Below are 20355 nucleotides of genomic sequence, written 5' to 3' on the forward strand. Positions count from 1 at the left end.
AACTTCATGTTGAAATTCATGCTCTGCTTCAGTAAATGTTAATGGTAACACCTGCCTTCTTTGATTTGATTGGCCATCTCAGTCATTTAGTCATTCAGTCACTGATCAGCTCGTCACCAAAATACAGCTCCTAGTAATCAATTATATCACAACTTTTATGATCCACACTGGAGAAAGCCTCAGTGGTGCTCACAACACTTATTCAGTTGTGCATTGTGTTTGCCATCTCAGAGTGAGTTTTAATTGGGAAGGCAGTTAACTTCTACACAGTTGGTTTGATTGACTGTTTGGTTTCCACATCAGAAATTCAGCTGTGAGTGTGAACACAACACTTGTGGAGAGAGCTGTGACCGCTGTTGCCCTGGTTACAACCAGAAACCCTGGATGGCGGGAACCTTCCTCACACGCCACGTCTGTGAAAGTAAGAGGCCTCAACAGTGTCCCACAGAGCTGAGCATGCTGCCTTATTTACCGTTTTTATCTTATTTTAGGTGTGGTGTATAAACATTAGACACACCAGTTCATGTTATATGACATCTGAGTCACTATATCCATATCATAGTTACACTAGGTAAAAGTTAATACATCTTACTATGAATTATGCAACGGTTAGTTTGGGTCCTTCGGGCTGACTGGTTGATTAGCATTTCAAGATTAGTTGATGTAACAGTCCAACGGCACATGGAATCTCCAGTCTTTGTATCACTTCGCTTGTCTGTGTAAATCTTTATCAAATTTAGTACCTATTCAGACAATATCTGATTTCATACACACTGATTTTCTTTATACACAAGTCATTGTATTATTCACTAAAACAAGAAGCAAAAGCACATAAAGTAACCGGCAATATTGAGTCTAAAATTGAAGTTACATAATATTAACTTATTTAACCACTGTATTAAAACAGTATCACTCAATCTGGCCACCTTAAAGCTGCTCCATTGTTACTTCTTGCTATGTCTATGTTACGCCATACTCAGGAGCGGCCCAAGCTGAAGTTGGTAGCTTTAATGGGACATTCTCGAATTAGTAACAGAGATTTAGACATCTCTTTTGAAAGATCAATGCAATGAAAGATCCTGAATGCATGGTGTTGTTGGTCGGAGTATCAGCTCACCTGTCATTACCTGTGGCTGAATCATAGCTCTGCCAGTATTCAAATCAACTGTTCCCGATGTTTTATTGCTGTATTTTCAGTGGCATGTGTCAGGCACTGCTTGTCTTATAGTTGTATAATTGTGTGATGTCTTTATTTGCCAGAGTGTAACTGTCATGGCAAATCAGAGGATTGCTATTACAACCAGACTGTGGCCGATGCCAAGCTGAGTTTAAATATTCATGGTGAATATGAGGGGGGCGGAGTCTGCCTTGGTTGCTCTGAAAACACAGGAGGAATTAACTGTCAATCATGTGTAGATGGCTACTACAGACCCACAGAGGTGAGTTTCTTTATTCTGTTCATATATATATATATATATATATATATATATATATATATATATATATATATATATATATATAGCAACAACATTTTGTCAGGCTGTTTGGGTAATTTCTGTACTGTTGTGTGTTGAACTACTCAAAGAGACAGGACATTCAAGGACTTATGCAAAATGTCCCATTTCTGACTTTAAATTTGACCTTACATTAGAGATGAACTGTGGCCATTGGTCAACATTACTAAAAGGTCGAAGGGACAGTCAGATGGTTTTTGTTCTCAGTGTAATTGACCATCATAATGTGAATATTTCCCCAGTTGCATCCAAATGAAAGCTGGCCCTGCAGACCCTGCTCATGCGACCTGAGAGGTTCACTGCACTCTGCATGTGTTCCAGACGAGAGCCAGGCCACCGCAGGTACCACACCACACAAGATCTGGCAGTAGCCCGATTCTTGAGTCAGGTCACAAATCAAACTGATCAAACTTTAGTTCTTTTAGTGATGATTCAAGGCGCACACCCAAAGTATACGTATGACTCAAAAAGAACCGAATGAGCCAGTTCAGCCAGTGTTGTTTGCAGACGAATCTAACGTGTGGGATGCTGACATTATGCACATGTGTGTTTATTACCAAGGACTTGAATGAGCCTGATTCTCAATGCAGGTTTCTTTAATAATAGAATATAGATACATAGAATTTACTGTGGTTTATTGTGTATGCAGATTGTATGCAAATCAATGAGTTTAGAAAATTGGTTTATTCTTTCTATATATATTTAGACAAGCAGAAAATATCTGCGTTTATACATCAATTTCTGTAATGTGTGCTCTAGGTGCAAAACTTTTAGGAAACTTGTCCAAGATGAAGGCTACTATGAATGATTCAGTTATTAATGATAACGTGCTGGTTGTGTTGGAAAACCTCTAGTGGAAGTCAAATTTACTTGAAAAAAGAAACCTACCAATTTAAGAAAACAACAAAGGATTTTCCCAAAACATATTAAAGGTTTACAAGTTTTCCTAACATGTCTACATCATGATGTGGGAAGATTTGCATAACGCCACCCAGATGTTTGCACAAAGATAGAAGGTGTAACTTTGTGATTTTAAGGAATGCTTTAATTTACATTCATAGTATTGGCACAAAAACCTAAAGCCACTTAAAGAGACTGTGATAATTATAAGATAACCAGTATAACTAACTACTAGTATGAGTTTTCTTCTTTGGTTGTTGGTGTGTGATTGAGTAAAGGTGTCCTGTGTGTGTTGAGCGGGAGCTCAGGCTGTAATGGTGTGTTTTCTTGTCTCTGCAGGTTTGGCAGTGGGCTCGTGCATCTGTAAGCAGGGATTCATGGGTGAGAAGTGTGACAGATGTGCGTTTGGATACACAGGATTCCCTCTGTGTGAGCGATGCAACTGCAGCAGAGATGGCAGTGTTAACCAGGATCCCTGCCTGACGCCCTGTGTGTGTAAGGTACGGACATGTTACCACACTTACACTGGCCTCCCTCTTCTTATACAGCCGTGATCACTGCTCTCACTGTTACAGCAGTACTACCACATAGGCATGGGGACTGTACAACCAAAATAATACTATAATTATTCTAATATGACTATTTGATGTTTACTTGGAATAGATACTTGTGTACTTACTATATTATTAGTCAGTGGCAGGCCATGTGGTAAATAAATCAAAATTGCACTTATGTAAAATGTTATATCATAACTTTTGCATCATGTGTTCTAGAAATGTGCTCTTTTCCCCCTTTCGGTCATCAAAAAAACAAAAAAATAAATGAATAAAAAATTCACAAAATGTATTGATTAGATTTTAGATTTTCTGAGCAATGGCTTCACAGAGGTCAGTGTGACTCCATCAGGTGTGTAGGTGGAGGTCGTGATATAACATATTTTTAGATATTTCTGGATGCCAGTCTGTGTTTCTGACAAGTACTGTTCACGGGATGCTTTCAGAGTTTCCGACAATTACAAATAATGGTTTCTAGTGTGACAGGATGAACTTTGACCCAGGTTAGGGTAATTATTGAGATGCAGAAGATTACACATACACAGTTTGTGGGAAGTAATAATTATAATTATTGTCAGGGGGTATCTCCTCATCCACCACCAGTCTGAATACTTTATAACCAGAGACTTACAAATGTGTTAGCTAGCTAGTTCCTCCAAAAATATAGCTTGGATTGCACTTTAATGAAATAGAAATGAGTACTGTAATATAGTTGCACATACCATTTTCTATTAGGTGATGCAAACTGCAGAATCTCATGTGCCTCACTGAGAGCTGAAACTCCCGAATGGAGTGAATGGACTTTAAAATGTTCATGTATGCAAGAATAGTACTGGTCAACTAACAATTATTTGAATAACTGACTGTTCAATCAAGGAGATAATATAGCTGAGGCCAGTTTTTAGGGCCCACACATTGAGTACTAATATAGTACCTTTTGTGAGAGTATTAATACAGTTGTTAAGCTATATGTAGGTTGTTATGATGACTTTAACAAACTTAACATGTCAAGCAATGCATTTCATTTTAGCAACACTTTAGATTTTAACCACATAAATGTTAGGCCCCTTTTAGTCAGTTGCATGCCTTCACGGTTTCTAACATGTCGTGATTGCCAAGTCATTATGGTACCATTTATTGACCTAAGTCTGGTCAGAATTGGAGGTTCAATTGAATTTTAAGTGGATGAAAATGAGGCTGTGGGGAAGAGACTTACAGAAAAGTCATATCGTCAGATGAATTATTGTTATGTTGTACAATTTAACAATAGTACAATCCATTAAACAATATTACAACAATATTACAGTACATGTTGTACAATATTACAATAGTTGGGGCCGGGACTTTAACGCGTTAATTGAGATTAATTAATTACACAAAAAATAACGCGTTAACTAAGATTAATTAATTACAGAAAAAAAATTCCCGCATTTTTTATAACTTATTTTTGCAATGCGGAACGTTTCTCACTGGATGAGTTTCGGCGGACCGATTATACTGCAGCACCAACTAGCGTTCGCATATCACCGCAGCACATGATCGAACCTCAAGTATCACCTCAACGCAAAACATATAGCAGCTAGCGTGGACTTTACACTTTATGTTGAACTATGTATTATTTTGTTGGTGCAACAGTTTATGTTGAACTCTTTATTGTTTTGGCCAAGGTTATTGAGAGTTGGACTTAGTATGTTATGGCCTCTGAAGCAACAGAGAGATGTTTTCTAATAGTCAGTGTTTCTAATGTTCTGAATGTAATTGACAGTATTGTGTTTTACTTTTAAAAAAAAACACTTTACAGAAGGTTCCAGCACCTATAAGCTTCCTGAATTTCTGAAATGTACTATTTCTAAATTATTTCTAAATATGCTATTGCTACACTTCATGGCAAAAATTGCACTGGTCTGCTAGACTTGGTTGAACAAAAATAAACAATATTTTGTTGCTTAAGCTTATGTATTCAGTCATTATTCAATGGTATACTATAAATCCATGTGAAAAAAAATTACTTCTCACTGTTCTCAGGTCAAATATTTATTTGCGATTAAAATGCGATTAATTTCGATTAATTAATTACAAAGCCTCTAATTAATTAGATTAATTTTTTTAATCGAGTCCCGGCCCTAACAATAGTACAATTCATTAAACACACCGTACTTCAGGCCCTCACTTACTCGTTTTTATTTCCGTCAGAAATTAAATCCGGCACTACCCTGACAAATGTCTGTGGCACCATTAGTTTTCTGCAGACTGTTCAGCCTGAATAAGACAACCAATTAAGCAAGAAGGCACTGAATCCAAAAGGCCCCCATTTAGGTGTTATGGAATTTCACACAAGCTTGTGGTGACATGAATGGAAATTAAAAAGCCGTTGACATGCTCCAGAAGAAATTCTTCAAGATGAACACAGAAAACAGCTGGCTTTGTGATGTCTGGTCTTTTGAGCTGTGCCATATTCCTGCATTCAAACCAATTGTTCAGTGGATGCTGTCACAACCAGGACAGAGAGCAAATAGTTGGTAAGGGACTGAGACTGAACAGGACATGCACCTCAGATGAATGACAGATGACATCAGCTTGTGTGAACAATGCAGGTCCCAAAAGCACAAAGTGCTTCAACAAAAAGTCACCATGAAGTTTTAGTAAGAAGGCCTTTATATACAGTATCTGGTCTTTGAGAGGTGAGATATACTGATCAAAGAACAATGAAGTCTGGAGTGGACTAAGATCAAATATAATGATTACATCAGTCTCGTAAGCTGGTGCAGGAGAACTAGATGAATATATATCTGAATCTCAAGAAACAGACCCTCAGAAGTCTGGCTGAAAGAGCTTCTGCCGAAAGTCTGCTTTAGACAGGACCCTTCAGTTGAACATCTTCACTGTAAGAGACAAACCATAGGAAAATGACAGAAAATGACCAGTTCAGTGAAACTTACAGACATTTCCTTTAACCCTTAAACCCAACACAGTGAAATTCCAAATACAGGTAAAACACCTGTGATAAATTAATACTGAATATTCCTTCATATTAACACATGTGGACAAAGGAATTGGTGGTTGATTTTCCAAAGTCCAGTCACTGAGCGGGGAAACGCTGCTGTTGTATAAACCCGGAGTCCACATGGTCAGTAAATCAGACTTTAGAGATGCTCTCTACACAAACTGCCAGAACGGCCTCTTCTTCCTGTGAAGATGGCAGGGGGGAACCCTCAGGCCCCTAATGATTGATTTCAATCTCATCGAGGGATTTTAATGTTTTCCAGCAGCAGAGTAGGGAACGGGGTCTTTTGCAATAAAACATGCAGGAGACCCATGATTCAGCTTTTCCAAAGTAGGAGGACATTAGCATGAGGGATCTGACATCCAGGACAGTCCAAGAAAGCAACAACCGCCATTGATGTTCTGTTTCTGGGTCAAAACACAATGTGAGGTTAAAGTGTTTCTCTGAGTGCACAGTTAGTCGCTCTGATCTGATCTCTCAGTATTAGACACACATCTGAAGTTGCCTTTGTTCAGTGTAAATAAAATAATACTTTACACTTTGATGCTATCCTGGCAACTTAACTTGCACCTTTTTGTATTTAGCTGGCAAATCGTGTTTCAGTCTGGATCCATTTTCCCATTCTAATAAAGATTCAAGTCTTTCAACGCATAAAAACAAACAGCAAATTTAAAAATAGCTTCAATGCAGCACTACTGATGATCAAGAAGGACTTCACAGGATCTCTCTCAGCGCTCCAGATAAATGTGTGAACAGATGACGAGTGAGCGGAGGTGAAGCGTGTTTGGCGTTGCCCAGATGAAGAGGCTGTGATGGTCAGATTATAAAGGCAGACGCTCAGCTCTGTTCAGTAATGACTTGGCTGAGGCAGAGCGCCAGTGTAAATGGAGCATTAAGAAACATCAGTAAATGACACCCACAGACGGGATGGACTCGCTCCAGGTGCTGCTGTCTGATGCCAGACTTGCCAATAGCTGTAATATACAGAAATAAATAAAATGTGTCAGAACACAGTCTGGTGACTGGAACGGAAAAGTTCATCTAAAAGAGTTCCTCACGCTGTATTAAAGTTAGTACTGCATTCACACAGAATGGTTGATTGACAATCAGAATCTGAACTGAATTGGAACGGACTCCCTTAAAGATCTTAAGTGTGAATCTGATTTGAGCCGGTCACAATTCACTCAGAGTTACAAGTCAACAATTCTACACACAACAATTTGATTAGTTCATCACAAGTTTTCTGATAAATTGCATTACCCTATTTTTCGGACTATAAGTCGCACCTGAGTATAAGTCGCATCAGTCCAAAAATACGCCATGATGAGGAAAATAACATATATAAGTCGCACTGGACTATAAGTCACGTTTATTCAGAACCAAGAACCAAGAGAAAACATTACCATCATTAGAAACATTAGAGGTCGCTCTATGTCTTCAGTGTAGGCTACAGGAGAACTGAGCAGCATAGAGCGCCCTCTCGTGGATGGAGAAGGTAATGTTTTCTCTTGGTTCATTTCTCTTGGTTCATGTCAAATTAATTTTGATAAATAAGTCGCACCTGACTATAAGTCGCAGGACCAGCCAAACTATGAAATAAAGTGTGACTTATACACTGGAAAATACGGTACATATTTTCCAAATTTGAATAAATAAAAATAATTACACAATTAAGTGTAGTTGTGTCTATTTGTTCTGATTTATTACACGGCTATCTGGAATAATTGATTCTGAATGGCCAGTTGCAACAATCACAGCTGTGTTATTTGCCAGTAACCATCATCCTTAGCAATGCTGAATATCTTATCGCTAAACCAGAACACTTCTTTCACGGCTATCATGCCACAGTGCCGTGCTCTTGCTTGTTTCATTTAAAGTTAACTGCTATTATTTTGTGCCTTAATTATTGACTGTATTTACTGTAAAATGAAGCACAAGGGCTTCATTATTAATAGTAAGCCTGCATTAATATTGCTAAATTGTTTGTCTTGTTGCCAGAATGATTGTTTTGGACACTCTTATGGATTTAAAATTATAAACAGATTAAAGAAATCAATATTTTAATTCTGCATGGACACATTAAATTGATCAAAAGTGGCAGTAAAGACATTCATAATGTTACAAAAGATTTCTATTTCAAAGAAATGCTGTTCTTTTGATTAACTTAGTGTTCATCTGTGAATTCTGAAAAATAACATGTATCACGGTTTCCACAAAAATATTTGGCAGCACAACACAACTTTCAACATTTTTAATAAATCAGCATATTAGAATGATTTCTGAAGGATAATGTGACACTGAAGTGATGATGCATTAGTATTTAGCTTTGACCACAGAAATATATTCAAATAGTTATTTTAAATTGTAATAATAGTTCACATTTTTACAGTATTTTTGACCAAATAAATGCTGCCTTGGTGAGCACAAGATACTTCTTTCAAAAAACATCTTACTGATGCATTTTAACAAGCCATAAACTTAATAAATCTCTCTCTCTCTCTCTCTCTCTCTCTCTCTCTCTCTCTCTCTCTGCAGGAGCATGTGGAGGGAAAGAACTGCGACCGCTGTAAACAGGGATTCTATAATCTCCGTGAAGACCGTCCTAGTGGATGCGAGAAGTGCTACTGTTCTGGTCTATCCAGCTTGTGTGCTGAATCCCACTGGGACTACAGTAATGTAGGAGACAAGCCGTTTCATAACCACTGTGTGTGTGTGTGTGTGTGTGTGTGTGTTAAAGAGAGAAAGAGATATGCTACCTGCATCTGTCTGTACAGCTAAGCTGCCCTTGAGTTGTCTTTTCAGAGCTAGCTTTAATCACGGCTGCTGTGTGTGTGTGTGTTGGTCTTTTCAAGCATGGTAGTGTGTTCTGTGGCTTTGATGTACAGGCAGATCTTAATGACTTTAAAAGTCCTTATTAAGTAGCCAAACACATTGATGAATCTGTATAATCACACACAGACTTAAAAACATAATGCTAAACTACACTGAAAAAAGAGAATCCAGTTAAACTCACTCAAATGTAATTTCTTTTAAAGTCTAAATTATGGCTCACTCCATTCTACCCTCAAATAATATTTACTTTTTTTAAATAAAAATAGTTTTTAGAGAAAATGTTTATTGTAATTAGCACACTGGCAATCTTTGTCTCTTTTTGTCTCTCTAAGTGTAAATCTAACACGAATCAAGTTAATGCACAGAACAGTGCTTCGCAGTGTATAATTCATAAACGTCTCATCAACCATATACAACAATAATAACAGCTAGAGGGTCAGTTCACAGTTGAAGGTGGCCATTGACTTACACAGTACATGGAGAAAAAATACAATGGAAGTCAAGAGCTAATGTCAAATATTTGGTTACAAACATTCTTCATAATATCATCATTTGTGTTCAACAGAAGAAAGAAACTAATTCGATACTGGTTTAAAAAAAAAGTGTAGGCTGAGTAAATGATGACAGAATTTACATTTTTGGGTGAACTATCCCTTTCATAGCATTCTCTTTAAAATGAGAGTACACTGTGATTAAAATTCCTAAAATTATTTGGTTTCATGAAAAATGATCAGCAACAAAATAATAATTGGTAACCAGCATTTCAAAACAACTTTCCGTCGTGAACAGTTCTGGTATGTTCATGTTCATTTGTATTTTCATGACAATTACACACTGATTTATTTATTTGTATTTCTCCTCAAGATGTCACAATGTCACAGCATTTCCATCAACAGTGTCATAGAACAGAAAAGACTTCACTTACTGTTGGACCTTCTGCTGAATTGATAATACGCTATTAAATGTTTCTTAAACATATCTACCCTGCTCTAGGCCTGCTCTACCCTACAGTGTCAGAGACCTGAATGTTTTGGTGTGTTTGTTTGCAGGTGATGGATATGTCTGGATGGTATCTGACAGGAGCGGATGGGGAGGGGCATGTGTGGGCGGTGCCCAGCAGAGAGACGGCCCACCAGCTCACTGTCAGCCAATCAGAAGCACAGACTCACCTGACGGCACCGTACTACTGGAGCGCCCCGTCTGCTTACCTGCGCAAGAAAGTGAGTGCTTGTGTGTGTGTGTGTGTGTGTGTTCATCTAAGCTGGCACACTGTGCTGATGTATAATGTGCAGTAATGATGCCATCACATGACCACAATACAGACATCATTTATCATCATTATGTTACAGGGTCATTTAGCCTTTCATTTGCCCTTGATTTAACTTCAGTGTCTGCAGGGGAGAGACACAGCCGGGGACTTTAAACACGAGCATAATGGGAGTATGAAAAATGAAAAATAATAATATAATGAATACATATCTGTAACAATATAAACACAGTGAGTGGAAAGATGCTGCGTGTTATTTGGCACACAGTTCAGCGTGTGAAAATGTTTTTCTATCTTTTTGAATCTTTGAAGTTTTGGTTGCATGGATTTCTATGCAGTGACAGATACCTTTTCAGGTTTAATGAAAATATGTTAATGTGTGTTTCAAATATTCAGTATAAAAATTCCAAAGGAATAACATTCACATTAAGATCAGGAATATACATTAGGACAGGGCTGTAAATGGGGGTCAACACCAATTCATATGCTCCTTTCCACACATAGTGAACAGTCATTAGAAGAATGGATAAACCCTGAATAGACATCACACACACACAGAGTGAGAGAGAACAAGACATTAAACTAGATGAATATGCATGTGATTTCCTGTGCATTCAGATGTGTGATGTGAGAATAAACCCTGAGCTGTTAAAGTGGGTCAGCATGTGCCGCCAATATTCTTTGACCTCTGAACTCTCTCCACTGCTAATGATGCCATTAATCTTAGTTTAAAGGTACTGGCAGCATTCATCTAAATGGCTTTTCATATCCACTTAGATTAGGCTGTACATTTAATTTACTTTTAAAGTTTTAAATGAAGGATTCATCCTCATTGAATGCACTGACCAGCTACATACGGGCAAAAAAAGTGTTTCTGGGTGAATCTCCTGATGCCTTTGAAGAACATGCCCCTATATTCATAAATTTCAAATAATAATAATTATTAAATCTAAAAACAATGGTCCTAAAAATAGACTTTATATTAGTTATGATGTATATATACATATATAATATGTATGTATGTATTTCTTCTGTTTGTGCAATGCAATATGTGTGGATCCCCGTTTCTGCCGCAGAATAAAAATTTATTAATTAATAAAAATAAAAAAAATACAATTATCCTCTCTCGCAATTGCAAGGTTTTTTTTTTCACAATTCAGACTATTCTTCTTACATCTTGTAATTCTGAATTGCAAGAAAAAAGAGATAATAGGATGTAATCTGTTATTTTTATTTTGTTGCAGACACAGGCTTCCATAAATATGACTCAGACACTTCTTCATGAGATTCACTGTTTTATTTGCAGTAATGCACACAGCATTAAAAGACTGATCACTTTGAAGCTGTTTTTATGGCTTTTGAGTCGCACATTGTGTATTTGTTTAACACTGGAACACTTAATGCTTTCCCTAGAAAAGAGTGTGACAGTAGATTTAGTTTAAAATGCACTTTACACACATTTGCAATCATTTTGAGTGGTTAGTTGACATGAACTTCTATTTTAAATGCTGGATCCAAGAGTCCATATAGATTCACTCTTTACATATTTTAAAGGTTGTCTGGTTATAGTATTAGTATGGTAATGGCAACAGCCTCCTTTAGTAAGATGACATTAAATAAGAGACCTACTCATACTTCCACAGAGACTTTCAGACATTTTTCCACTGAGAGTTTAAATTACTGCGGACAAAGTACACATTACCTGCAAAACTGTGGGTCTTTGCCATGCTTGTTCATGGATTTCACACATGGACTGGGGTCTCACATGGTGTGATGGAAATCATCTGCAATTGTGATTATGTGCAATTTGAAATCCCTTCCTGAAAACAGGGACATTTACAAGAGATATTCACAAAATCACATTATTATTATTATTTTAAACATGTACAGGCACATGTACATGCCACAAAAACTGTGATATTAGGAGAGTGCTGGTTATTCACTCTCTGCACAGACAATTCCTGCCAGACCTGAGACTCGAACCCTAACCATTGGGTTACGACTGCCCTACGACTGCACCAAAACGAAAAAGTTTTGATCCTGGGATCAGTGCATCGTTCTAGTTGTGTTATACTGAAGCATTCTCACACAAGTCATACCAAATAAACTGAAGATAAGTATACTAATGAGAGTGCATCAGATAAAATTAACCGGCCAGCATTTACATAAACCTCGTTACATGAGCTAATATTCCAATGCCCATTAAGATACTAAATGATTAGTAATCGTTTGTAAACATTTACAAAAGATGAATAGTTTCCACTTTAGTTTGGATACTGCAAAAACATGAACAAATACTTAATAGATTGTTTGTGAAGATGTGTAAATAGATATCAACACGACAAACAAAGAACATCAAATGAAGATCATGAGATGAGATGTTAATCATTAGATAATGTTTAGTAAGTTTATTAGTAAACATTAAAAAGAACATTATCTTGTATTTCTAGCTATCTGAATATATAAACTAATTAAAATTTCAGCATTATATAATGTTTGTTAATGATTTATAAATGAAAGTTATTATAAAGTGTTAGCGGTTAATGTACTTCCAGCCAGTTGTTATCATAGAATAACCCCCGACAGGGTGATCAGGACCCCGATGTGAAGCAGAGGTTATTCTGCGATAACTACTCGCAGGATGAACATTCTCACTTACTTGAGTTTGTTGGAGCTTATTGTTTGGTCTTCAGAGGTGGAAAGAGTATGAAAATATTCTACTCAAGTAAAAGTAAAATTACATTAATGAAATTTTAATTAAGTACAAGTAAAAGTACCAGTCTAAAAATGTACTCAAGTAAAAGTAAAAAGTAGCTCGTTTAAAATATACTCAGAGTAACACTGTTTAATGCAGGGCATGAATGCATTTAATCTGTAGTTACAAATTAATAGACATTGACACAAAGTGTTAAATTATAAATAAACTAAATGATACTAAATATACTTTAAATGTGAAATTAAAACTGCTAGTAGGTGGCAACAAGTTACTGTTAATAAGTGATTCATTGCGATTGAACAAAATCATTTAAATGGTTGATTCATTCAAGATCTAAACACCATCATTGCTAAGAGACGCAAAACTGCAATATGGTGGCTGTGTTTGGAATTATTTTTGTTGTTGAAATAGAACAAAAACAAGCAATATGGTGTCTGAAATGCAAGTCTTTGTAAGGGTGGTTTCCCTACAGCGGTTCAGGCTGTAGGATTGCCAAAGGACTAAAGAAATGTTGTCAGCACGATGGTATAAAACGTCTCAGGTTACAAATGTAACCATGGTTCCCTGAGTAGGGAACGAAACACAGCGTCCTCTTCATGACCCGTGTCTGAAGCACACATTGAAAAAACACCAACGAGTTGGCCGGCGACAGCCTCTGAAGTCACTACTGGTGCGACTATAAACATCTATAAACGTCTGACGCTTGTGTCCAAAGCATGGCAGGGAGCTAGAGGACACAGTGTCTCGTTCCCTACCCTTTCAAGGGAACTTCGAACTGCATCATCTAGGGGTCGCTATGGGGAACAGTATACCCACACCCACAATTCAGAGTAGGGCACTCATAGTCGACCCTTCTTGGAAAAGGGGAGCGCTGCTAAACTACCACAAGAATCACCCAAATAGCCCCTCATGTTGAGGGAAGTCATGCTTGAAGTGTGTAAACAAATACACACTGCCTGAATGGAGGGAAACCAAGATATAATCATTTCAAGAAAGGGAATGAGGCGGAGTGCATAACCCTTACCGTACAGGATTTCAGAAAGTTTGCAGAGTCTTGCGTGCACACTTACCACATACGTGGATTTTAGAAAGTGCGCAAAGTGTTCACATGTACACTGACCACCATGTGGTTTTCAGAAAGTACTCAGAGCTTAGCATGTGTACCTAAAGATTCCTAAGTATTGCAGAGGTGCTGAACCACACGGGAAAGGCAAGCTCAAATTTTACAAACCTCGGGCGAGGACAGCATCACCCATGGCAGCATATACAAGAAGACTTCTGTAACTGCCACCTCCACTTCCTGCTGGATGCGACAGCACCCCTACACGGCCAGGAGACCCCTCGGGGTGACCTGGCCGGACATCCATGAAATTGATCCTGTAGAAACCTGTGATCTCAGCCGCCTAATACCAGAACATGAAGCCGGATGGCTGGTGCTGATGAGTGTTTAGTAAACACTGTATCTGAGCACTACAAAGGAAACTCACAGTTTATTAGTAGACACATAACCATCAGCAATTTAATACACATAAGTATATACAGAGAGGGTTACATACTGACCCACCCTCCTGCACTGGAGCTCCGCTCAAGGGGTGCCTCCTTTAGTCCAGACCATCAGTCAGGTGGTTGCTATGAACATAGAACCAGACAAAAACTCAATAGGTCCAGCATAGGAGACTGTTATGTGAGAGGTTTCCACCTAACCTTGATCAGGTGGAGAGCCGGTGGTAACAGGGGAATTAGGAAGGGGAGGATAACAGCAGAAGTCAAAAATCCCTAAAGGGAACACATTAGATACCTCTGTATTGTTCTGGTTCAGACACGAACACTGCCTCGTCTGGATCACATCACTTAAGTCCTGCTTACCTCCTTGTGACCCACGATTCCTCTTACCCCTGCCCGCAGGTGGGGAGGAGCGCGAGTCGCGACACTAGCCTTCTGTGCCCATCTTTGATCCTCAGATCTATGTTGTTTGGGCTCAGACCTGGACCTCCGTGGAACGAAGGATCTGAAAGCAGCGGAGCGTGCCTTCGTCTCCCTGAACTTCTCGATCACCGTCTCAATGGAAATAATAAAAAGCTCAGAAGGTGAAACCTGAGCATCGAGAAGAAAGCCTTTTCTTTCCCCCCTGATTTCTGCCAGGTTCACCCACAGATGTCTCTTTGCTACCACCATGACCGCCATAGTCCCGTCCAAGGCGGAGGCGGTCTGTTTGGGAGCACGGAGAGAGATCTGTGTTATGGTGCAGCTCGGCTACCTGATCAAGAAAAAGGCCCTCGCCTCTATCGAAGCACGAAAGGGAAAATCCCTCTCTAACACAATCAGGCAGATCCACCTGAAATTCTCATGAGCTCATTCTCCTCAGTGCCCTGAGAAGAGAGCTCGAGCAAAGGAAAGGTCTTATTTTATCCCTTACTTGACCATGTGACTGAAACCCAAATGTGAGACATACAAACTGACCAATCAGCAGATTACAGCTTCAAGTGTGCAAAAGGTGTGACAATTAGCAGACCCCCGATGTATACACATGTTGGCTTACAGGCTTTGATCGATATCAGCACTTCTGTGACTTTAGGAATTCCAAATGGCCCTTTTGTTACTCAAGATAGGTTTGGGGAAAGAAAACAGAAGTCTTTGGTCATTTTTGACCATACATCCCTTAATTAACTTCTTGCTTTTTAAAAATATTGTAAAAAAAAACTCTATATGTAATCACTTCGTATGATACTGATTTACTCCAGTATATAAAATGCTATAAATATATACATTTTCTGACCCTATGCATTTTAACAGACTGAATAAGGCAGTGAAAGAACACGCTCTAAATGTGCACGTGAATCTACAAGATTTCACATCACTCTGAGTATTTTGTTTGGTTTCGGCAAAATACTGATAATGTCAAATCACACATCATTAAAGCTGCGTTAGGGAACTTTTGACGCTCTAGCGGTTAATAAACAGAACTGCTTGCGTCTTGCGGAAGAACATCGTAGCCGGAACTACTTCTCTCTGTTTATGTCTATGAAGAATCACAAAGGTACTGGGTTACTCCGCCGCGGAGGAGCTTGATTTTTTCACAGATTATCTGTCTCATATTCTACTGTCAGGACATAATGACAGGTTTAATGAATATGTAAAAATATTTTTTTACAAAAGTTCCCTACAGCACCTTTAAAACAACAATTATGATATTATCGCAGACAATATATATATCTCAATAGTGAAGTGAAATACAGCCAAGTATGGTGACCCATACTTAATGCTCTGCATTTAACCCATCCAAAGTACACACACACACACACACACACACACACACACACCCAGAGCAGCACCCAGGCAGCAGTAGAGGGTTCAGTACCCTGCTCAAGGGCATCTCAGTCATGGAATTGAAGGTGGAGAGAGCGCTGTACTTACCCCCCACCTACAATTCCTGCTGGCCCTTTTACTGCAGAAATTTCCATGGAGCCTTTTTTGTTTTATTTTTATACTCAGTAATTAATGTGTTTTAAAATGTAGTGAAATATAATACTTCAAACAAAATATACTCAAGTAAAATAAAAATTCTTTAAAAAGAAGAAGTACTTAAAAAAAGCTATTCAATTACAGTGACGTGAGTAAATTTAATTTGTTACTTTCCACCTCTGGTGGTCTTCTCTGCCTCGTCTTACTCTTCTTGTTAGTCAGCTCGAATCACTCTCCTCACTTGATAAATGAAATGTAACTCCAGCTGGTGATCTGTGATGCGAATGTCGCTCCTCGTGCTCAGCCACGTTCAGTTTTTAATTGTAGTGTCTGTTCTCTAACTGAACTAAATCATTTTTATTACTATAGAAAATCAAAGCGACGGTGGTGAGCGATTCCGCAGTAACACCGTCAGCACCAACTATCACAACAAGCCTATCAACGCTATTCATTCGGTTAAAGCCGGGGCTTGTCTACAAATAGTGGATTTTTTTTATCTGATCACATAAACATCAGCAGTTAGAAGAGGAACAGCTTCAGGGACAGATTGATGTCACTACAATCAGAGACACAAACATCTTACAAACATGTTAGAAATCTATTCCTCACTGGTTTTATGGTGCGAGTTTTCACAGAAAGCATTTCCGCCCGTCTGGTCTCAAAATGTTTTTCTCCAGTTTTAGCGGTCGCTGGTGTTCACACATGGTACGAGTTAGCCTGTGTGTGTTTATGTGCTGATTGCATCCTTCCAGATGTGTGTAGCCTTTTGAACTGGATGTTTGTTTGTGGAGCTTTGTCTGTCTGTGTGTGTCTCTGTTGGTGGGCTCTGGTCCATATCAGGCCCATACTGCTCCCTGCTTGACTTTAAAGTGACGCGGCGGGAGGAGCAGGGGTTAGGGGCTGATTTCATGGAGAGCGGGGTTACAGCAGAGGCTGGAGGGCAGAATGTTCTGGAGTTGCTTGTCTTTTGTTTGAAGGCGCCCAGCAGACGGCCTGTTTTTCATTTCCTGTAAGATGTGCCAGATTTGATGCTCTAATTTTCACTCTTTCCCTTTATTTTTCCATTTAGTCAGCATTTGTTGATGCTCAGTCTTAGTATTTGGGCTTTGATTTGTGATTTCTTTGCAGTCTAAACTCTCACTAACAAATAATAAAATGGTTCCATGGCAATGCCATTGTTTTGTTGGCAGTGCCTTGTTTTATTTCTTTGTATTCTTTGAAATAACATTGAGTATAATGTAAATACTATGGTATATATATATGTGTCTGTAGCATTGTCATCTGGTACATTCATAGTACTTCTGTTGACCATATAATGGCAAGTGCTTGTTATCACGTTAATATTAAATGAAGTCAGTTAATAAACAGGTGGTTTCAGGTGATTTATTTTTATTTTTTGCTCAGTATCAAGTGAGTCTTGAACACTCGGGACAAGTGTCACAAGAGCTCGACTGATAACGGGAAGCAGTGCTTGTTTCTGCCCTTCAGCTGTGATCCAGTAACAGAAGCTGTGTCTCTTTTCGAAGGCTGCGCCCTCTGGAGGTGCCATTCAAATGTGCGCACGCACACAGCTCTTTTGCCTTTTGTCAAGAATGAGTCATTTATACATGTTTTAACAATTTATTCATGACTAACGAAGGCTATAGGCCACTTGGAAGTTGGAACAAAGAAATAAAATAAGTCCTGTGAAACATCGTAACATCTCAGCACTCTTAATAGCCCTATAGGATCATTTAGCCCATAAATAGGCCAACACACCAGTGAAAACAAACATTAAATTAAGATTAATTTAGATTAATAATATATTACGATAAATTCTAAATTGAGATGGGTATTTGGCAATAGCGAAATTAAGATAAAGGCTCTGATTTGCTTCGCCACTAGCAGCTGACATTTAATAAAACAATAATGCCAACATTAACTTCAAGTTCAAATGCTTTATTTGTCCCCAATGGGGCAATTCGTTGAGCAACAGATAACAAATCACACACAATACCAATACAAAAATTGCCTACCATGCAGGTATGGTTAAAATAATAAAAACAATAAACAATCATTACATTAACCTATATACTCTTTTAAGACACGCATTTAAGACACAATGAATATTTAGTTATAATTTGAAAAACCTTTACTCACAGAGATGTAATTGTGGAGGAACGTTATTGAAGTGAAGTGACATTCAGCCAAGTATGGTGACCCATACTCAGAATTTGTGCTCTGCATTTAACCCATCCGAAATGCACACACACAGAGCAGTGAGCACACACACACACACACACACACACTTTGCTTTAGTTGCTGGTGCAACCAAAACGTAATCGCCAGAGGCAAATTTTTGCATCTTTCTCGTGCTAATCGAAACACATTACATGACCGCTCATTTACCTTGTAAACCGGAGTGCAAGTCCGAGCCCAGCCCGAGCCTGCGTAAAATTATAGAAATTAAGCCCAAACCCGTCGGGTCCCATCAAGTCCCATCGGATTTGGGAAAAGATCTTCAGCTCTAGTCTCATTTCAGAAAAGCAAGTAGGACACTCTGAAGGCAACCTTAGAATGCAACCTTCTTTCAAAGGAATTCGAAGGTTGCATGAGGTGTATCCTTCACTGCTACAGATAACCCACAATTCTTTGTGTCAACGTAAATGTTATTATTTGAAAAAAATAATAATAAGTAGCTGCCCCCAAGATTTTACGATAATATTTTCTTACATTGGTTAATGGTCACATTACATGCAGGTAAAAAAAATAAAACATGTATTTAATATTTTAAATTATTCATTTTTATTTTACATTTTATAATTTAATTAATTATTAGCTTTTCATTAAAGTCGCATACCATTAATCTCACAAACCTAGTTTGGGAAACCGTGATGTAATGTAATGTTTAATGCACTTCATGTTATTTATTTCTTTCTCTGCATTTTTATATCAATATTGTACAAGATTATCCTATTTCAGTCAATGTGATAAACAAGCTATTTCAAACAGAATCAAAAGGTAGTCAGATTATATAGTAAGTTACTAACTACAGTTTTTGTCATGTAATCAGTAGCATTGTCACGTAAACATACTCAAGAAGGCTAAAATACACAAGGGTGATTATCTAATTGGCAAATAAACTAGACACAAGTGATGATGATGATAATTAGCAAATATAAAGCTATAAAAAAAACAGGAACCCATGAGCTAAGAGTCCATGAACACAAACTGGAGTTTGTCTGTATTTTCTAGTTTGCAAAACAGTCTTATAGAAGCCATGTGAGAAATAAGTGACTTCTATAAGGGACATCTGTAACCTTGATAGCCCAGTTGTTTGGTGTTTTAAGATCAAAAGTATGCATGGCAAGACTCTAACAGTGCAGTAGAAGAATAGTGGGTGAAAACAGAAAGTGAATAATAAGCACCATTGATCACTAAGAAGGATTGTGTCCAAACAACACAGGACTACTGCTGTACAGTGGCAGCAAAGCCCAATTTTCACACAAAAACCAAACACAGAGAACTTCACAAAGCCTGAAGCAACTGCTAAAACTTGAAATCACAGTCACTTGCCTTGAATATGATCAGACCACCTCCTTCAACATCTCTGAAGCAACTATGCTGTACGATTTTCTGACAGACAACATTCACCTGGAGACCATTCAAAATGTGTATGAATCTACTCCAATGTGGTGTAACACCTAAAGAATGAAACTTTTCACATTTCCCAGGTGTTCAAATTATTTTAGTCCAACCCATGTATGCATGTGAATAACTTGCAATAAATAATTGGGAGGAAATGAGCATAACTGCCATGAAAATAATGTCTCAAACTTTATGGTCTTTGGATAAGGTTTCGTTTTGTGTAAGCCAAACATCATTTTGGCGTGAAATAAGACATTTCTTGGGCGATTTGCCCAAATGTCATTTCAGGCTTGCCGGCCAGCCGCAGTGCTGAAGAATCAATAGTTTTTTCACGTGTTGGTCTGGAGACAAATGTCTTTTCTCTTTCCTTCAGACATGAGCAGTCAGAGCATATAAAAGTGGGACGAGCGAGACGAGAGTGTTGATGTTTGGTTTGGATGTGAATGCCGTATGAGTCTGGTGTGTTGGAGAGATGTGCT

General features: G+C 38.2%; 1 protein-coding gene across 7 annotated transcripts in view; it reads left to right on the forward strand.

The window, feature by feature from the left end:
* Nucleotides 1–20355, forward strand: part of lama2 (laminin, alpha 2) — a 176130-nt gene that overhangs the window by 63809 nt on the left and 91966 nt on the right. For all 7 annotated transcript variants that reach the window (XM_026233847.1, XM_026233849.1, XM_026233848.1 and 4 more), the window contains exons 7-12: nucleotides 304–421; nucleotides 1261–1439; nucleotides 1757–1856; nucleotides 2754–2914; nucleotides 8508–8648; nucleotides 9854–10024. In XM_026233847.1, the coding sequence (XP_026089632.1) occupies nucleotides 304–421; nucleotides 1261–1439; nucleotides 1757–1856; nucleotides 2754–2914; nucleotides 8508–8648; nucleotides 9854–10024 (870 nt within the window). The remainder of the gene's footprint in view (nucleotides 1–303; nucleotides 422–1260; nucleotides 1440–1756; nucleotides 1857–2753; nucleotides 2915–8507; nucleotides 8649–9853; nucleotides 10025–20355) is intronic.

Source organism: Carassius auratus, chromosome 45 (assembly GCF_003368295.1).
Source record: "Carassius auratus strain Wakin chromosome 45, ASM336829v1, whole genome shotgun sequence".
Classification (NCBI taxonomy): domain Eukaryota; kingdom Metazoa; phylum Chordata; class Actinopteri; order Cypriniformes; family Cyprinidae; genus Carassius; species Carassius auratus.